Raw genomic sequence first — 16,560 nt, forward strand, 5'->3', positions numbered from 1 at the left:
TGAAAACAGCGAAATTTATGTTCATGTTTATTTCTCTAAGACGAACATAATTTTTTTCTTCAACACTTAAAATAGTATTTGTTCCTGTACCACCGGAAAAAAAAGTTAAAATGGCGCCATCTAAAGCAAATAAAAGCATTAAAATCGAACCTCTAATGACTTCGCGCGAAATGTTCGTTTATCCTCTAAACAATTTGCGAAAAAAATCATTAATTTGAAAACCCACGTCCCTGACGGAAGAAAACCACAACTATTCACGCAACCCCTCGTTAAACCTCAAAGATGAACTTTAACCAAAAAAGTCATCTATAGCTTTAATAATACAAAAAAAGAGATAAATTAACTTCCTCTTTCCTCGAAAAAAACCATCTTTTCAAAGCATATTTTTAGCAAAGATAATTTTAGAAAAAGCTTTTCACGAGTAATTCTTAAATAAAAGCGGATAATCACGGGTATTTCCTTTCATAAAAATCATGACTGGCTTGACGTTGATTTGACGGTAAAGAGACATCGTATGAGGGGGCTCAAATTACAGGTACCGCGTACCAAAAAGGGGGGAATGACAAAATGTAAGCCCTTAAAAAAAAGGAATTAACCCGCTATGCAGGAGAGTTCAAAAACTGAGTAATAAGACATATTTTCAAAATAAAAAGAATACACCGGCCATCCAAGTTAATGACCCGAGCTTTTTTTCCAAATATATATTTACGCGTTAAGCCTTTGGTGGAAGTAAAAAAATTATTATTTTTTCTTTGTTAATAGAAAAAAAGCGAGGCAGTTTTCAAGCGATCATGCGTAGCACGGCCACGATTTTCTTGGAAGGGGAAAAATTGGCGAGTTATCTCATCCACAAGTCGAGGCCTCCCGTGATATAATTCGGTTGGCTTTCTCTCTCGTTCGCGGCGAGGGTGATTTTCGCCGAAATGACAAATGGGTACGAGATAATCGACCAGAGCAACTACGCCGTCTTTTGTACCTTTCCAAAATTACATCGCTAAAATGGTCCTTTTCCGACGCCATACCGATAAAGAAATTGCTTAGGAAAATATTGCCATCCACGGGGGCCTACTTAAGGGATTGTAAACTATTTTCTCAATAGTTACGCGTTGGGTTATAAATATAAAATAAAATTGTTTGGAAATTTATGGCTTTTTTTTATATACAGTAACATATGGATACTCGGCGTTTGGAAAAGAAATTTCAGTTTTTATTTGTTTTTATCCATAACCAAAAATTATCTGAATAAAAACTTATTTTTGCATATTAAAACCAGTCACCCGTCCGGGCTGTGGACGCTGGCGTAGGGCACTATGATGATAAACCTCCGGTGGTGCGGTTTTAATCTTACCGGTACAACGGGCTATAAATTCTGACACACTGTTCTATAACCCCAAACAATATCCATAAATAAATGAATTATCGAAAATTTGGCGAGTAATTTATGAGTTCCGCCGCGCTCTAGCTAAACCCAACAAGACTTCGAAGCATTGCGGTGAAAATTACCTAAAATATTTCCTGTGCGTATTCAATCAGGGCCCCAGTGAAATTTAAATTCCGGGCCCCCAAGAGAGAGAAACAGGGCCGTGCAGAGGTATCCTGGGGCCCGGGGACAAACTTAGTCGCGGGCCCTTCGATTTGCTTGCAAAGTTATCTTGATTTGCACCCCCCCCCCTTGAGCTTCTCCGATGGGCCCTACAGCCTCCGGGCCCCGGGGATTTTGCCCCCCTCTGCACGGCCCTGGAGAGAATCCCGGTATAAGTACACCTCGATTGTTCAAACCCGGGATCCTAGACATCATGGGCCCAGGTAATTTTTACTGGCTTCCCCAGGCCCGGTGTTGGGGTGTGCGGGGCCCTAGGCAGCAAGATATGAGATATAAGCCCAAAAAAAATTGACACTGAAAGCGGGGCCCTCGGAAAGCACTGTGATGCGTGGGGCCCTAGGGGGTCGCCTCGCTCGCCTTGCCTAACGCCGGCCCTGGGCTTCCCCATATCTTGTTGGGCCTGTATTCAATTTAGGAAGAAAAACCACAATTGCGAGGTAGTATTGAAACAAACGCATTTAAAATATAATTATATTAAATAATTTTTAATTTATTCCTAGAAATATAGTTCTCCCATTCTAATAATCAGGGTTATCACTTTTTTTTTAATAAAAATCAAATCAATCAATATTTTTATTTAAATCAATTTTTTTTATTTATTGATTTTTATACAAATATTGGCTCTTTGTCTGTATAACTAACGGATATTTTACTTTTTATTAGTTAGTTAATCTTGAATTAGACGAAATATTAATTAAATTTAATTACTATTTAATATTTTAGTTTGATTAGATTTTCTATGTATTTTAATTTTATAAGAACTTATTTTTTGCCATTTTTTATTGCTCCATTGAAATAGATTGTGTGATTTAAACCAATGGTTTTTTTTTAAATCACTTGATTTAAATAAAATTACTTTAAATCACCCAATCCTGCGTAACTAAGGACCCACAGACCCCGCGACCGCGGGGGGGGGGCATATCATTTTCACCAAATAGGGGGCCCTTTCGTTTTAAGTATTTATTTTTTAATTTATTTAAATTTTTAAATAATTAAAAAAATTATGCTTTAACTATTGGTAAAAATGTAGAAATCTGGCACATATCCCCAATATTTTCAGAGAACTTGTAAAAATGGGGTAAATAAAATAAATTGATTTTTTTTTAAAGGGCCCTTTTGATATCCTGCGGGGGAGCCCAAAATTTGTCGTTACGCCACTGCAATCCGGTCCATATCGTAAATCTGGCAACTATGAAAGTCAAATTCAAACGATAAAACATTAAATATTTAGGCATGACCCCTTAAGGATTTTAAGGGGTTAGTAAGTACGTAAGAAATAGAGGGGAGAGTTAAGGTTAGATTTTGATAAGGGGGGTACAATAATTCCATACGAGTGCCACGATGGTCAACATCGCTTTTGTGATCCTTTCAAATAATTCTTCTCTGAGAATGGATGGCCTGTTTTTTGCGCCTTTGAGATTCGCGCGGACGAGAAAAGTCAGCGAAGAAAAACATCTTTAATAGTAGGGCAATTTTGGTTCGCCAGAAATGGGAAAGAGTAAGGGGTTCTTTTGGCGCTATTTTATTATGTACCGATATTTTTCTAAACTATACGAATAACCTTTAGTGGAACCCGCGCATTAAAGGCTTACAAACGTTACGAATAAAAAAAAATAAGTTTTTATGTATCTAAATTTTTCTTTTATATAATTCGGATTTATCTTCCAATTTTGGTGAGGCAGTCGTTAAGTAATTTTCTTCCATCACGAAATCGCGAAAAATAGCCACGATATTTTCTACACGAAATACGGTATAATTATTATATTTTTTTGGCGTATTTCGATTGGTATAATTCAGGGATGCCACAAAATTTCCCCCTGAAATTTCCCTAGCCATTTTCAGAGATTTCCCCTGGCCACTATAAAATATTAATTTGATTAAATGTTTATTACTATAAAATATTAATTTAATTTAATGTATTTTACTATAAAATATTAATTTAATTTAATGTATTTTACTATAAAATATTAATTTGATTAAATGTTTATTACTATAAAATATTAATTTAATTTTATGTATTTTACTATAAAATATTAATTTAATTTAATGTATATTACTATAAAATATTAATTTAATTTAATATATTTTACTATAAAATATTAACGTAATTTACATTATTACAGAATATTTATGTAATTTAAATTATTACAGAATATTAATTTAATTTACATTATTACAGAATATTAATTTAATTTACATTATTACAGAATACTAATTTAATTTATATTATAATACAAAATATTAATTTAATTTATATTATTACAAAATGTTAATTTAATTCATATTATTACAAAATGTTAATTTAATTCATATTATAACAAAATGTTAATTTAATTCATATTATAACAAAATGTTAATTTAATTCATATTATAACAAAATATTAATTTAATTCATATTATAACAAAATATTAATTTAATTCATATTATTATAAAATATTCATTTAATTTAAAATACCATAAAATCGAGGGGCTAACCACGGCACTAAAATATGTACACCGATTACAAGCTAAATCGGTAATCAGTTACGTAAACAATTTAGTACAGTCAAAGCTGCAGACATTAAATTTAATAAACTTTCTTTAAAATTAAATAATTGTTTGGAAAGCTTTAACGAAGTAATGATTTATAATATCTCGTCAAAGTTTATTTACACTATAAGATAAGGAGAACATTAGCCAAGAAATTCGAACGAATACTATCATAAATTATACAAAACGACCATATAAATGAAGAAGACGATCAATTTTCATTAGCCTTTGATATCCCATCCACTAATGAAAAAAGCGTATCAAATTCCCCGTCAACTCGTCTTTTTAGAAAGACCAGTTCGAGCCAGTCAATAAACGGGAAGCGTTATTTCTAGATTACGGCTGAATGACTGATATTTGATATTTTAAATTTTTAAATTTATACTTTTGCGATACAAAATGCGGTATAGTCGGACTGACGACGTTTTATAGACTGCAAATATTGACCCAAGACAAAATTAAGTTTTTGAGTACTCTCGGTCTAAGGATGTTTTAAGTTTTTAATGAGATGTCGTAGCAGGGTTCGTATACGAAATCTCCCCGGCTTTTCCAAGTTGTCCCTTACCATTTTTGAAATTTTGTACAATAAAGGAAAGGTTTGAGTTAAAATATTGAAAAATATTTAATATGTATTTAAAATACATCTTTCTAAAACTTATTTGCGTGATTTGTTCGGGCCATTTTCAAAATTCCCTGACCTTTTCAAGCCATTTTCAAATTCCCTGAACTTTTCGAACCATTTCCCAATTCCCCGAACTTTTCGAACCATTTCCAAATTCCCTAAACTTTTCGAAACCATTTCAAAATTCCCTGAATTTTTCGAAACCATTTCAAAATTCCATGAATTTTTCAAAACCATTTCAAAATTCCATGAATTTTTCGAAACCATTTCAAAATTCCATGAATTTTTCGAAACCATTTCAAAATTCCATGAATTTTTCGAAACCATTTCAAAATTCCATGAATTTTTCGAAACCATTTCAAAATTCCATGAATTTTTCGAAACCATTTCAAAATTCCATGAATTTTTCGAAACCATTTCAAAATTCCATGAATTTTTCGAAACCATTTCCAAAGTCCCTGAATTTTTCAGGTCGAAAGTCAGTGGGTTAAAATTTCCCTCCCATATCTTGTGAAGACTCACTTCCATTACGTCATTATCATCTTCCCTTATAGGGAAAGAAAGTTTAACGCACTGACTTTTGGAACAGATCTATTACTAACTGGCTCACTTATGGACCACACTTAAGAGACTTATGGTTAAGTTTTTAATCTCCGGCTAGTAGACGAACTGAGGAGTATCGGATATATAAGTGTTTTCCTAACGACGCTAAATCCCGTAGAGACAATAGCCGTTTCTGTCGATGTCTATAATGTTATTTAAAGGACTATTATCACCTGCCGCGAAGGGCGACCCAACGTCTACGGTTCAGGCGGACTCGATCTATTACTGACGCGCCGTCGCTACTACACGCGGGGGGGGGCGTCGTCCAGGCGACGGGAGGTCTCACGCGCGTGCCTCGCCGTCACTTCATTATTTTCAGGGTAGACCAAAAACCGACGTAAACTGTTACCTCCCCCTCAGATCATATGAAATACGTTTCCCACTTACTCTATACTCATCAATAAATTTCAATGGAACCGCTCTGACTACCCCTATGATACATTTTTTAAATAGTTACTAAAATGCACACCTCGACACTAGTCCAACTGTACAACAGGGTACCCGACGACCTACTTCACGTTTCTGACGATACTATTCCCTATTTGAAATTTCGGGGGGAATTTAATACGCGAAATATTAATTTAAATAAACATACCATTGCTTAGTCGTCAATTTTTACAATATAATTGGGCAAATAGTATGGTCCACACAAACGTTTCGTCGTCGGGTACACGGTTTTATCCATTTCGCGTTAGAAGTCAGATGTTATAAATTTTAATTAGACAAGCCAAGGCGTATATTAAAATGACGATCACGTTGGGGTCTTTCGTCGTATACGAAGCCATAGTAATTTGGCAAACGATCGAAGAATACGGGAAGTCGTAAAAATTACCGGTGTCGTAGCGTACGCCTACAGTCAAAATACATCTAAATCAACATTAAACCCCATTTACAGGCGTCAAATTAATCAAATTTCTAAATATAGCCTACTAAGGTAAAGTTTGTCGAAATAAAAGTACTTACAATTCGTCCCTTCCAGTAAAAATTGTACAATGACGGTTACGAAGACAAAGTCGAGGAGACCCACTCGTAGATACATGGTTTCTTCCGAAGTTAGTAGTTAATTTTCCGTTTTTGAAACGAATTAATACAAGCCCGCAAATGTCCCGGCGAAGTGAGCCGAGGGTTATCGAAACGGTGCCGGTCGAAAAGAAAGGGAGTATCCCCCGGAGCCGACTTCGCGTTTTGTTTCGCCGCGCGGTTCTTCGTTAAGCCTCGTCCCGAATCGATCCTAAGGGCCGTAATAGTAGCTGTAGCGGGTCGCGTTTAAATATAAACAAAGTAAACAGACACGCGAAAAAAGGTCTGTTTTCTCGGATAAACTGGTTCAAAGTGACGAGACGAAGCATGCCATCCGCGACTACTATCTCCTCCACGCGAGGAACTGAAAAAACTAAAAGTCAACTTTATTTCTAGAGAGAGAGGAGGATGATGGGACGACGGGTTCGAAGCTTCCGAAGACGGGAGAATCCTGGAGACGATCGCGCCGATAAAGCGAACCGCGCGCGTTTAAGGGGGCGCCACGCGAGTGTTCCTGACCCCGCAGGCGCAGCAGGTTTTTCATTGGCCAACTTGATTAGTCTGTTGACATTCGCTATGGCGGCTTTCCCTTATAGCGTTTATTTCCCCCTCGTCCCGCGATTGTGAGAGGTCTCTCGCGGGCCAGGGAGGGCTCGAAAGTGGACGGAAAACGGCAATTAGAGGTTGCTAATTTGCAGCTTTATTTTTTCATCGTCTCTTCATCGGTTTAAGAATGACGCTTGGAACAATTGGCATTTTTTTTAGAAGAGCCGTTCTTACCTTTTTTCACATTTCAGGCGTTTGCCGTTGTCTATTCGCAATAAGAAAACATGATTTTTTTTGTACCGATAAAAAATCGCGACGATGGGGGCGGATGTTTTTATTACAATATGTTGTACCGAGAGATACAATTTCACGGTAAACTGGTTACGGAAACTACACCGTGCGAGACACCGTGACGTTTTTTGTTCCAAGTTCGGTCTACCCTCGACCCCGCGCGGATACTAGACCAGAACAAAAAATATATCTCTTCGGAGTTTAAACGGCGCCAAACTGACGGCACATTTCCAAGTCGACCCCTTCAATTTCGCTGGCCATCAACGCGTAGTTTGATCGCGTATTGTTTCCGAAAGGTACAGCGGGCTTCAAACAATAGTTCAAACTTATCTGGCGTCAGAGTGACTGTCCGTTGCCCCCTTTTCACTAACTTTCGCACGAAAATCGTATCCGTTGGAGTTTTTTTTTTTGGCAATTTACTTCCATAACGTGAAAAATGCGTTTCCTTCATTCTTTGTTCGTGAAATTCAGTTTTACAGTCAAAACGAAAATATTCCGTCTGTTTAAAAATATGAAAATCGATCGGGTAAAAAAACTATTTTAAATACTAGTAGCTCGGATATGGCAAGCCATTCAGGACAAAATGAAATGAAAATATAGAAATACCTTCTTAGAAATAAGAGCTTAACTTTCAAAATATATAGGCCTACCTCTTTCAAAATATAGGCCTACCTATTTCGAAATATCAGGCTACCTTTCAAAATATAATAATAATAATAATCAACTAGGCTAATGCCCAAGGCATCACCTTATGGCCTAAGTCATCGAGCGACTTTTAAAGCCCTTAATTCGGGTGGCCGGATTACAATGCGTAGGAGGGTGGTGGCAAGCCCTTCATGCCACGCGAGCCAATAGACCTACCTTTTTCGAAATATCAGGCTACCTTTCAAAATATAAGCCTTCCTTTTTCGAAATATCAGGCTACCTTTCAAAATATAAGCCTTCCTTTTTCGAAATATCAGGCTACCTATCAAAATATAGACCTATACCTTTTTCGAAATATCAGGCTACATTTCTAAATATCGGGCTACATTTCTAAATATCAGGCTACCTTTCAAAATATAGCCCTACATTTTTCGAAATAGATAGCCTTATATTTCGAAATAGATAAGGTATATATCGATAAAGGTAGTCCTATATTTTGAAAGAGGTATAGGCCTATATTTTGAAATGTAGCCCTCTATATTTGAAAAGGTAGACTTATATTTGAAAAGGTAGACCTATATTTGAAAAGGTAGACCTATATTTGAAAAGGTAGACTTATATTTGAAAAGGTAGACTTATATTGGAAAAGGTAGACTTATATTTGAAAAGGTAGACTTATATTTGAAAAGGTAGACTTATATTTGAAAAGGTAGACTTATATTTGAAAAGGTAGACTTATATTTGAAAAGGTAGACTTATATTTGAAAAGGTAGACTTATATTTGAAAAGGTAGACTTATATTTGAAAAGGTAGACTTATATTTGAAAAGGTAGACTTCTATTTGAAAAGGTAGACTTCTATTTGAAAAGGTAGACTTATATTTGAAAAGGTAGACTTATATTTGAAAAGGTAGACTTATATTTGAAAAGGTAGACTTATATTTGAAAAGGTAGACTTCTATTTGAAAAGTCAGGCTTATATTTCTAAGAAGGTTGTTCGATATTTTCATTTAATTTTGTCCTGAATGGCTTGCCATACTCGGATACGTTGATACCGAAACCGCGAATTTTGAATCGTTTGTTTCCGTGACAATGCGCAGAAACGGTAGATAAATGATCTTTTTCTTGGGACAAATATTTCAAAAGAGAATCTATCCCGGAGTCAAAGGCCATCCCAGTCCCGTCCACGATCGAAATATAATCTCTTGACCTTGACAAATAATTCGAAAATGGCTTTTTAATTTCAAGGGGAGAACCTATAGTTTAAATTTCTCTTAAAAGGACGATCCATTGTCAAAGCTCAACCATTCTTTTCCGAAGAATTTCGCGTCCTGTTTCTGTTGGCGACCTGGGGCTCATTTTAGGATTCGTGACTAGTCAAATGATCATTTGAGGAAAATAAATAATATACATTTATATTATAAAATTGAAAAAAATAACTTCGCCGAATTCCCGATACAATAAGGGTTTATTTCGGTAATATAACCCGCACTAGCGTCATTATTATCAATTCCAATTACGATAATTTTCGTTCTCCTTTTGCGGACAAAACCAATTTTAAATTACAGCGTTTGATATATTTTCAAATAGAATTTAGGGTTCCGAGAGTCTTCGGCTAACGTACAATGAAACCAAATGTTTCCAAATCAGGATCATAAATAGGCAAATAAAATTTTAAGCCACACACGAAATCTAAAGGACGTTAGCGAAAACGTACTTTTAATCGTGATATGCAGGGAGCAATTTTGAAGTAATTAACGTACCGCGAAAAAGGTAGAAAATGGTCCCGTATTTTTCCGAATAATTAGGGATAATCGAACTTGTGGAAAACGAGTAAATGCGGTTGTTTCAGGGGTGATTGGAAGCGACTAGGGTTTCCGCGGACTGGGTGGGAAAATGGTTGGCGTCGGAGGTCAGAGTTCGAGCCGGAGAGGAGTGCAAATTCGTGTTTGGGTCCAGCTGGCCTCCCTCCGTTATCACTAGGCTCCGGCACTTCTTTCCAGCCACGCTTTTACCCCATACCCTCGGAACAAGTTGGCCTCAGCCATAATACCATTTCCCTTTCGTCAAACCTCGTTTCGGAACGGGATCGTCGCTTGTTCGTGAGTGTGGCTGGTTTTCGATGTCGTGGGAACGAGTTAAAGGCGAACGGTCAAGCTTTAACCAGTTAGATAGCCCTTTAGCCCGTTAAAAACTAAAATTTATGGCGAAAACCGCGTAAAAAAGTATTAAGTGGTTAATTTTTAATAAAATAAAGAAATTTCGGGAAATTGAAAAGCGCGCGTCCGCCGCGACACCTGGTGAGAAATCGGTGAGACAGAAAAACAACATAAAAGCGCGCGCTGCTGAGGACGAGCAAGATTTGTTTTACACGCGCGGCACGTTCCAGTTTTACGAGACCTAAGCCTAAATTGCGAGATTTTAAAAGTTAGGATAGTTCGCAAATCGCCCACTAAGGTCCTGCTGGTGCTGGCGATACACCTTAAGATGGCGGCGAAAATTCAAACCCAAATACTGGGCGTTATTTTGCGTTTCAACTTTTTAGGCCAAAACCTTTTTTTTCGAGACAAAATAAGGTACGTGTAAGTATATTGAACGTCTTGTTGATCTTTTGATATGCAAATGAGGCGATGTTTGGAAAAGCTTGGCCGTTACCCTTAGGGGCCACCGTGATTACTGGAGTAGCAGGTTCGTGTGGTGTTTTGCCTCGTGACCTGTGACGTATAAAAAGGCTGGGCTTTGCTTAAGACATATTCCAACGATAAAGCGCCGTTAGAGGTTCGATTTTAATGATATTATTTATACCAGATGGCGCCAATTTAAACGTTTTGGTCGGAAAGCCATAAATACTTACCAGAGAGGCCAGTTAATAATTTATATTGCTTTTAGGATGAATAGGATTATATTTATCAATTTATAGGATTATACAGAATTCAATATTTAATGATATGGGATAATAAAGAACTAAAATTTCTCAAATACAGAATATTATAAGTCAGTGCAAATTTATTATTCAGGTACAATAGGTGTTTCTATAAAATACGGGAGGTCACGTGACAATGTTTTGTCTACGTCACTTAGCTGTAGCTCTTTAAGGTAGAGAGCACGCGCTGCAGTCGCGAGACGTTTCGGAATCTGAAAGCCACGTGCAAGTAAAGCACTTATAGCGTTTTCCATTTGACTGCTCTCGAGAACTCTAGATCGCTCTGATCAACATTTTATGTTCCATTAGCGTGCTCGGATCTGCTCCGATCAAGTTTCACGTGTTCCATTTCTCGCTCTCGGGTGCTCTGAGATCGCCCAAAACCGATCTGCCGATTTCGACAGATCAACGGATCGAGATCGAGATCGGAGCAAATTTTCGCGTGTTCCTTTTAGTTTTGTTGGCAAAATGGCAGACCAAGACGCGAAAATTCAAATTACAAGCAGAAGAAAAACAACAAAGAGCGGGAATATGTTCATGGAATGTTCCATTTGCGGTTTTACTCTAGTCGATTGGGGCGAGATCTATGACGTCAGAGACAGATTCAGAGCGAATCTTGAGCAATCAAATGGAAAACGCTATTAGATAACTGGCGCTCGTGACGCAGATAAAAACATTTTATACTTATAATTTTTATTGTTTTATTTTATAGAAACATCTATTATTTGGGAGCATAGGAGACAATGACGCGAAAACATTCCATTGTCGATGGTTGTCGTCGGTCACGAATTATGTCACCAAATAAATTTCGGATGCATATACTTGCATATACTAACTCAAAGCTATAGGATTTTCCAGGATTTAAAGGGCATTGTTGGATACGTTTGAAAATATAGGATTATTCATTATAGTACCTTTGTATTTTTGAAAAATGTACAAAAGAAGGTTCTCTAGCAATGGAAATTCAGAGCAAACATAAAGTTTAGTTTTTAATTACTAATTAAATTAAATTAACTTTAATTTAAAATTTATTTTACGGTATCGCTGAGTTCTCATTATTTATTATTTTGCATAGTACATAAGACGTTAAAAAAAATCAGATTTAAAGGCCTAGGTTTTTTTCTGCCTGTCCCCCTTTAAATTAACTTAGTGGAGCACAAATACCCTGGTGGTAGGCCAACCGCTGAACATGTTGGCCTAATTTAAAGGGGGACAGGCAGAAAAAAACCTAGGCCATTATATAAAATAAATCGTTTTTTTATTTAAAAAAACCGCATTTCTGTTAAATATTTTTAATTAGTCCTAACAATTATATTTGAGCAAATTTTTTATTTGAACACTATGAGCAAAATTTCAACTCCGGAAAAAAAAGGCATACAAATTTAAAATTTCAACATTTAGACTGCTGGTGCCATTTTCGGGTGCATAAAATCGAGCTCTAATGGCGTTACCCCCGTGAAAGGATCTTCTCCTTTATCAAATATAAAAATGCCACAAATTTCTTTTGGGTCCATGCATTTTTAATTATATTGTTTTAATGCGTAACTTCAATGCGTGTGCAGATGAACACATAATTGTATGAATATACTAGGCATGCCCAATTTTCTTCAAAACTCACTGGTAATCGATCGTGCGAACAGTTTTACAGACGCTACGAACCGCAGCGAGATCGAAACGTGGCCAAACGTCTCCAAGGGTACTACGTGTGAACGCGGCTTAAGAGCTTTCCAGTTGACGGTTTTGTAACGAAGCGATTACCCACTTCCGGTAGGTTTCGTTACATAGGCTGCTGTATATTGATTACAATGGTAAATGATAAATATGCCGGTTTTTTCCCCATTTTCCTACGATGAGTTAAAAAAGCGCCAGAGAGTTTCAAAGTGTGGCCTACTAGCCCCTGGAAGTAGGCTGCAACAAGCGCAAAACCAATCAGCAGGGAAACACGAACATTAAGGTTTGGGTTCGTGTGATAGGTAAAAAAGGACTTTGTAAACAAATCGAGGTAACCAGCGTAAATAAGTAAACTTAAACAGTATTTAAAGTCCCTGCTGCTTGGTTTTGCGCTTGTTGCAGCCTACTTCCAGGGGCTAGTAGAACACACTTTGAAGCACTCTGGCGCTCTTTTACCTCATCGTAGGAAAATGGGACAAAAACAGGCATACGTCTCAACTCACCCCCTACAACTCCTTCAAATTTTTGCATAACCTTTTGAAACACGTACCCTGTATTATATTTATTTATTTATTATCTAAAATTATAGTTAGTGTCAAAGGCTTAAAAATTGAACCGACTTGAATTATTTTCTCTTAAGAAGAATGAGATAAGTGAACTTCTATTCAAAATAAACCGTTCGCGTCACGATTTAAATCAAATCACCTGACTAATTTGAAATTTATCATTGGCTCATGCTCAAGGTTACCGGTAGATGTCCGTACAGCGGAAAATTTATATAAATTCCGCTCCCTCCGATTTCAACTCCTTCGGACAAAAGGAGAAGGACGCGTTTTTTTCGAGGAACGAAACCGTTTATACGCAAAATCTTACGTACGTAATGCCTTAGATGAAATATTTACAGGGTTTATGTTTTGGGTAGTGTTCGGAATTGTTTATTCATTATCCACAAATTTTGCGATTTATTTAAAAAACGTTTTTAAAAAGAATATCATTTTAACTTATTTAATTATGTTTTTTACGTAACCAAACATTTATTTGAATAAAAGTGGCATTTATTTAAATAATTGTTTGTTTTATTTAAATAATAGGCTTATTCACTTTCGATTATTTAAACATTTTACAATTTTTATTCAACTATTGGTTATTTAAATAAATATTATTTAAATAAAGCCGAGCTTATTTTATTCATGGATAAAAATTAATCGACTGCCGAGCACTAGCTTTGGGCAGTATACCGAATGTAGTATCTCCTACCATTGAAACAACCCATTCGAAAGGGCCAGGTTAAAAGAAAAGAGCCCAAAACTATACATTATGCCTACATTAGAGACTCCGGTCTCTCTCTCTTTATATCACCGAAATACCAGAGCTAAGAGTTTCGGGCTCCAAGCGGGCGATTTCTACGAGATACGGATAGCCGGGAGCGCGGGGAACCCTCTTAATTGTACGGCTAGACTATTTCTTCCAAAGATATCGGCACTGGAAGTAGAAAAAGATAGAGAGAGTACCTAAAAACCACCCCTCATTTTTGCAAAGGGTATATAACTTAGGTTCGCCGCCAGGGTGATGGTAGGCCGCGCTAAAATGATGGAGACAAAGACAGTTCGTCTCCGCGAAACAACAACGCTCTGGCAATAAACATTCTCGCTATCTTTATACTTCGGGGATGAGACGCGCCACTTTTAATGGGTCCAGAGTTAAAGACTATCGCGAGGACTCCTATAATAAGGCGTTTTAAAAAAGACACACTCTGGCTCCAAAACGAAGGTTCTTATTCGGACTCTTTCGCATTCCATCTCCCTATCGCTTACATTCGTCATTTTGCCACTCGAAACAATCTTGGTTATAATGCTCCCTATTCGCGTTCAACAATATTAACTATACTCAAGAATGCATACAGGTACCGAAGATTATATGAGCTACACCATTAGCCTCTGGTAGCAACCTCGAATTACGCGTCGTATACTTTATGGCAAATGTTGGTCTGCTTTAAAAAAAACACACACACAAAACGAAAACATAAGGCGAATATTTTACGCTCGTTCTGGGATTTCAATTTTTGCACTCGAAAGGTCAAACGTATTCGCTTTTGATAAATGAAGATTTCTTGGGAGAGATACTAGGTGGTTTATTTTCGCTTGTTCCGGGATTTCGGAGTAGGGTAAGAAGAGTAACCCTACGTCGCCATTTTACCCCGATTCTGTGGTGGCGAATAGTTCGAATCAGGATAAAAACGCTTTCCCAAAAAGGCTGCCTGTGGTAATTTTTTTATCAGTTTACTCTTTTTACTCCCGCTTTTGAGGATGTGTAAAAAGTGGCAGGGTTCATACGAGGGGTAAGACACTCTGCGAACTCGGTGTACACTGCCGTACCTTTGACAGTGCTAAATGGAACTCGCGAACTCTTGAAAATATGTACCTTTAACAGTGCTAAATGCACGAACTCGGTGTACAGATTATCTGAGACTGTCTTACCCCTCGGGTTCATACAATATTTCAAAAACCATTTTCCCTGATATTTCCAGGTTTTCTGATAAAATATAGTCAATATGGAACGTATGAATTCAATACTAAGTAATAATTTCAGTAATACTAAAACAAATTGCACATAATTTGGAGTTCTCATAATTATTTTCCCTGATTTTTCAGGAAAACTTTTTTTGCTTTAAATAAATTTCACTGATATTTCCATGTTTGTATGAACCCTGAGTGAAGTTCAGCGTGTTAAGTAATTATCTCGACCATAACAAACTAATAGTTGAATTTAGCGTAAAAAGTGTACACCTTTTGTTCTGGAACAAGTGAAAAGTATCGGCCTAGTGATGGCGATCGTTACGAAAAATCAAAAGCAAACACACTTTCGATACAATAGCTATGCCAGGGTGTGGGGTTTATAATTTTTGCCTTTCCATATTCTTCGTTCAGTTTTCGTTTAGTGTTAATTGATAGAGGGAAAAATCCCAAAAGAAATACAATAAATCTATATTATTCAGGAATCCATACCTTTTCGGCAGATTTTCGTCTCGATGTGGCTGACGGTTTTTTTGACGTCACTATGTTAACTTAAAGGCCGACTACATAAATCTTCGGTTTACTCTGTCTTTCACTGGAAGTAGGCTGACTGCACGGTGGCGCACTGGGAGATGTTAGCTCTGATCAAATGGTCCTATCTCCACCTCCGACTTCGGTCAGGTTTGGGCTGGATACTGAACTTCGGTTCAGGCTAACGGAGAGGGTCCAGGCAAACTGGCCGCCTCGGCGGATTGGGTAACCTGCTGTGGGGCGGCGAGCCTCCATATGCGGGCACGGCGGTTCTGTTTCCCGGCCTTTTGGGGCCCACCGGGATCTCCGGTGCCAGCTGTGCCGGGTTACTTGGGCTGCTGTGTGCTCGTCGTTCCCCTTTAGGAGCTCTTTCCAAAGGGTTTGGCTCCTTACCTTCATAGGTAGGGTGTCGGCTGGAGTTGCTATATCATCCATTCTAAATCCCACTGCTGTGTGCGAAGTGGGGATTGGTCCACCCATTGCTGCACCTTCTGCTGGGTTGAGTGGCTTGCGTCAAAGGTGAGACCATCAGTAGTGGGGTTCTGCTACCCATGCTGGATTTGTCACCTGTCCGAGCTTGGGGACGCTGGCGTAGGGCACTATGATGATAGGCCTCCGGTGGTATGGTCTTTGTTACTAGGTACACCGGGCTATAAATTCTGACACACTGACTGCATGGCACACGTGTATTACAGTAAGCCTACTTCCAGTGAAAGACAGAGTAAACCGAAGATTTATGTAGTCGGCCTTTAACAAACAACTACGTGAGAGGGGAGCGCGCGCAGAGGGGATTTTTTTTATCGTAGGCGGGGCCAAAGCGAGGGGCAGGTCACTTCCTTGATTAATGACGCACCCCTCGAGAGATTAAATCCGATTTAATCGTGATTATTTTGATTAAATTAAATTTAATCAGGATTATGTTGATTAAATCACGTTTTATCAATTAATAGAATGTTTAAATCTGATTTAATCATGATTAAATGATTAAAAGGAGGCGGTCTTATTTTTTGCGTCCTCGCAGCAGCGTTAAAAAACGTAATTTTCAAGAACCAATGAGATTGCA

General features: G+C 37.5%; 1 protein-coding gene across 3 annotated transcripts in view; it reads right to left on the reverse strand.

Annotated features, from left to right (window-relative positions):
• The window catches only part of LOC149924840 (uncharacterized), a 56,573-nt gene that overhangs the window by 36,852 nt on the left and 3,161 nt on the right, over positions 1 to 16,560 (reverse strand). The window contains exon 1 of one of the 3 annotated variants that reach the window (XM_090161951.1): positions 6,322 to 7,107. The exons of the other annotated variants lie outside the window; for them this stretch is intronic. Within the exon in view, the coding sequence (XP_090018077.1) occupies positions 6,322 to 6,397 (76 nt within the window). The 5' untranslated portion in view covers positions 6,398 to 7,107. Of the gene's footprint in view, positions 1 to 6,321; positions 7,108 to 16,560 lie in introns of those variants that run through there. 3 annotated transcript variants of the gene reach the window in all.

This window comes from Leiobunum rupestre, chromosome 10, assembly GCF_980474605.1.
Source record: "Leiobunum rupestre chromosome 10, qqLeiRupe1.1.hap1, whole genome shotgun sequence".
NCBI classification, from domain to species: Eukaryota; Metazoa; Arthropoda; class Arachnida; order Opiliones; family Sclerosomatidae; genus Leiobunum; species Leiobunum rupestre.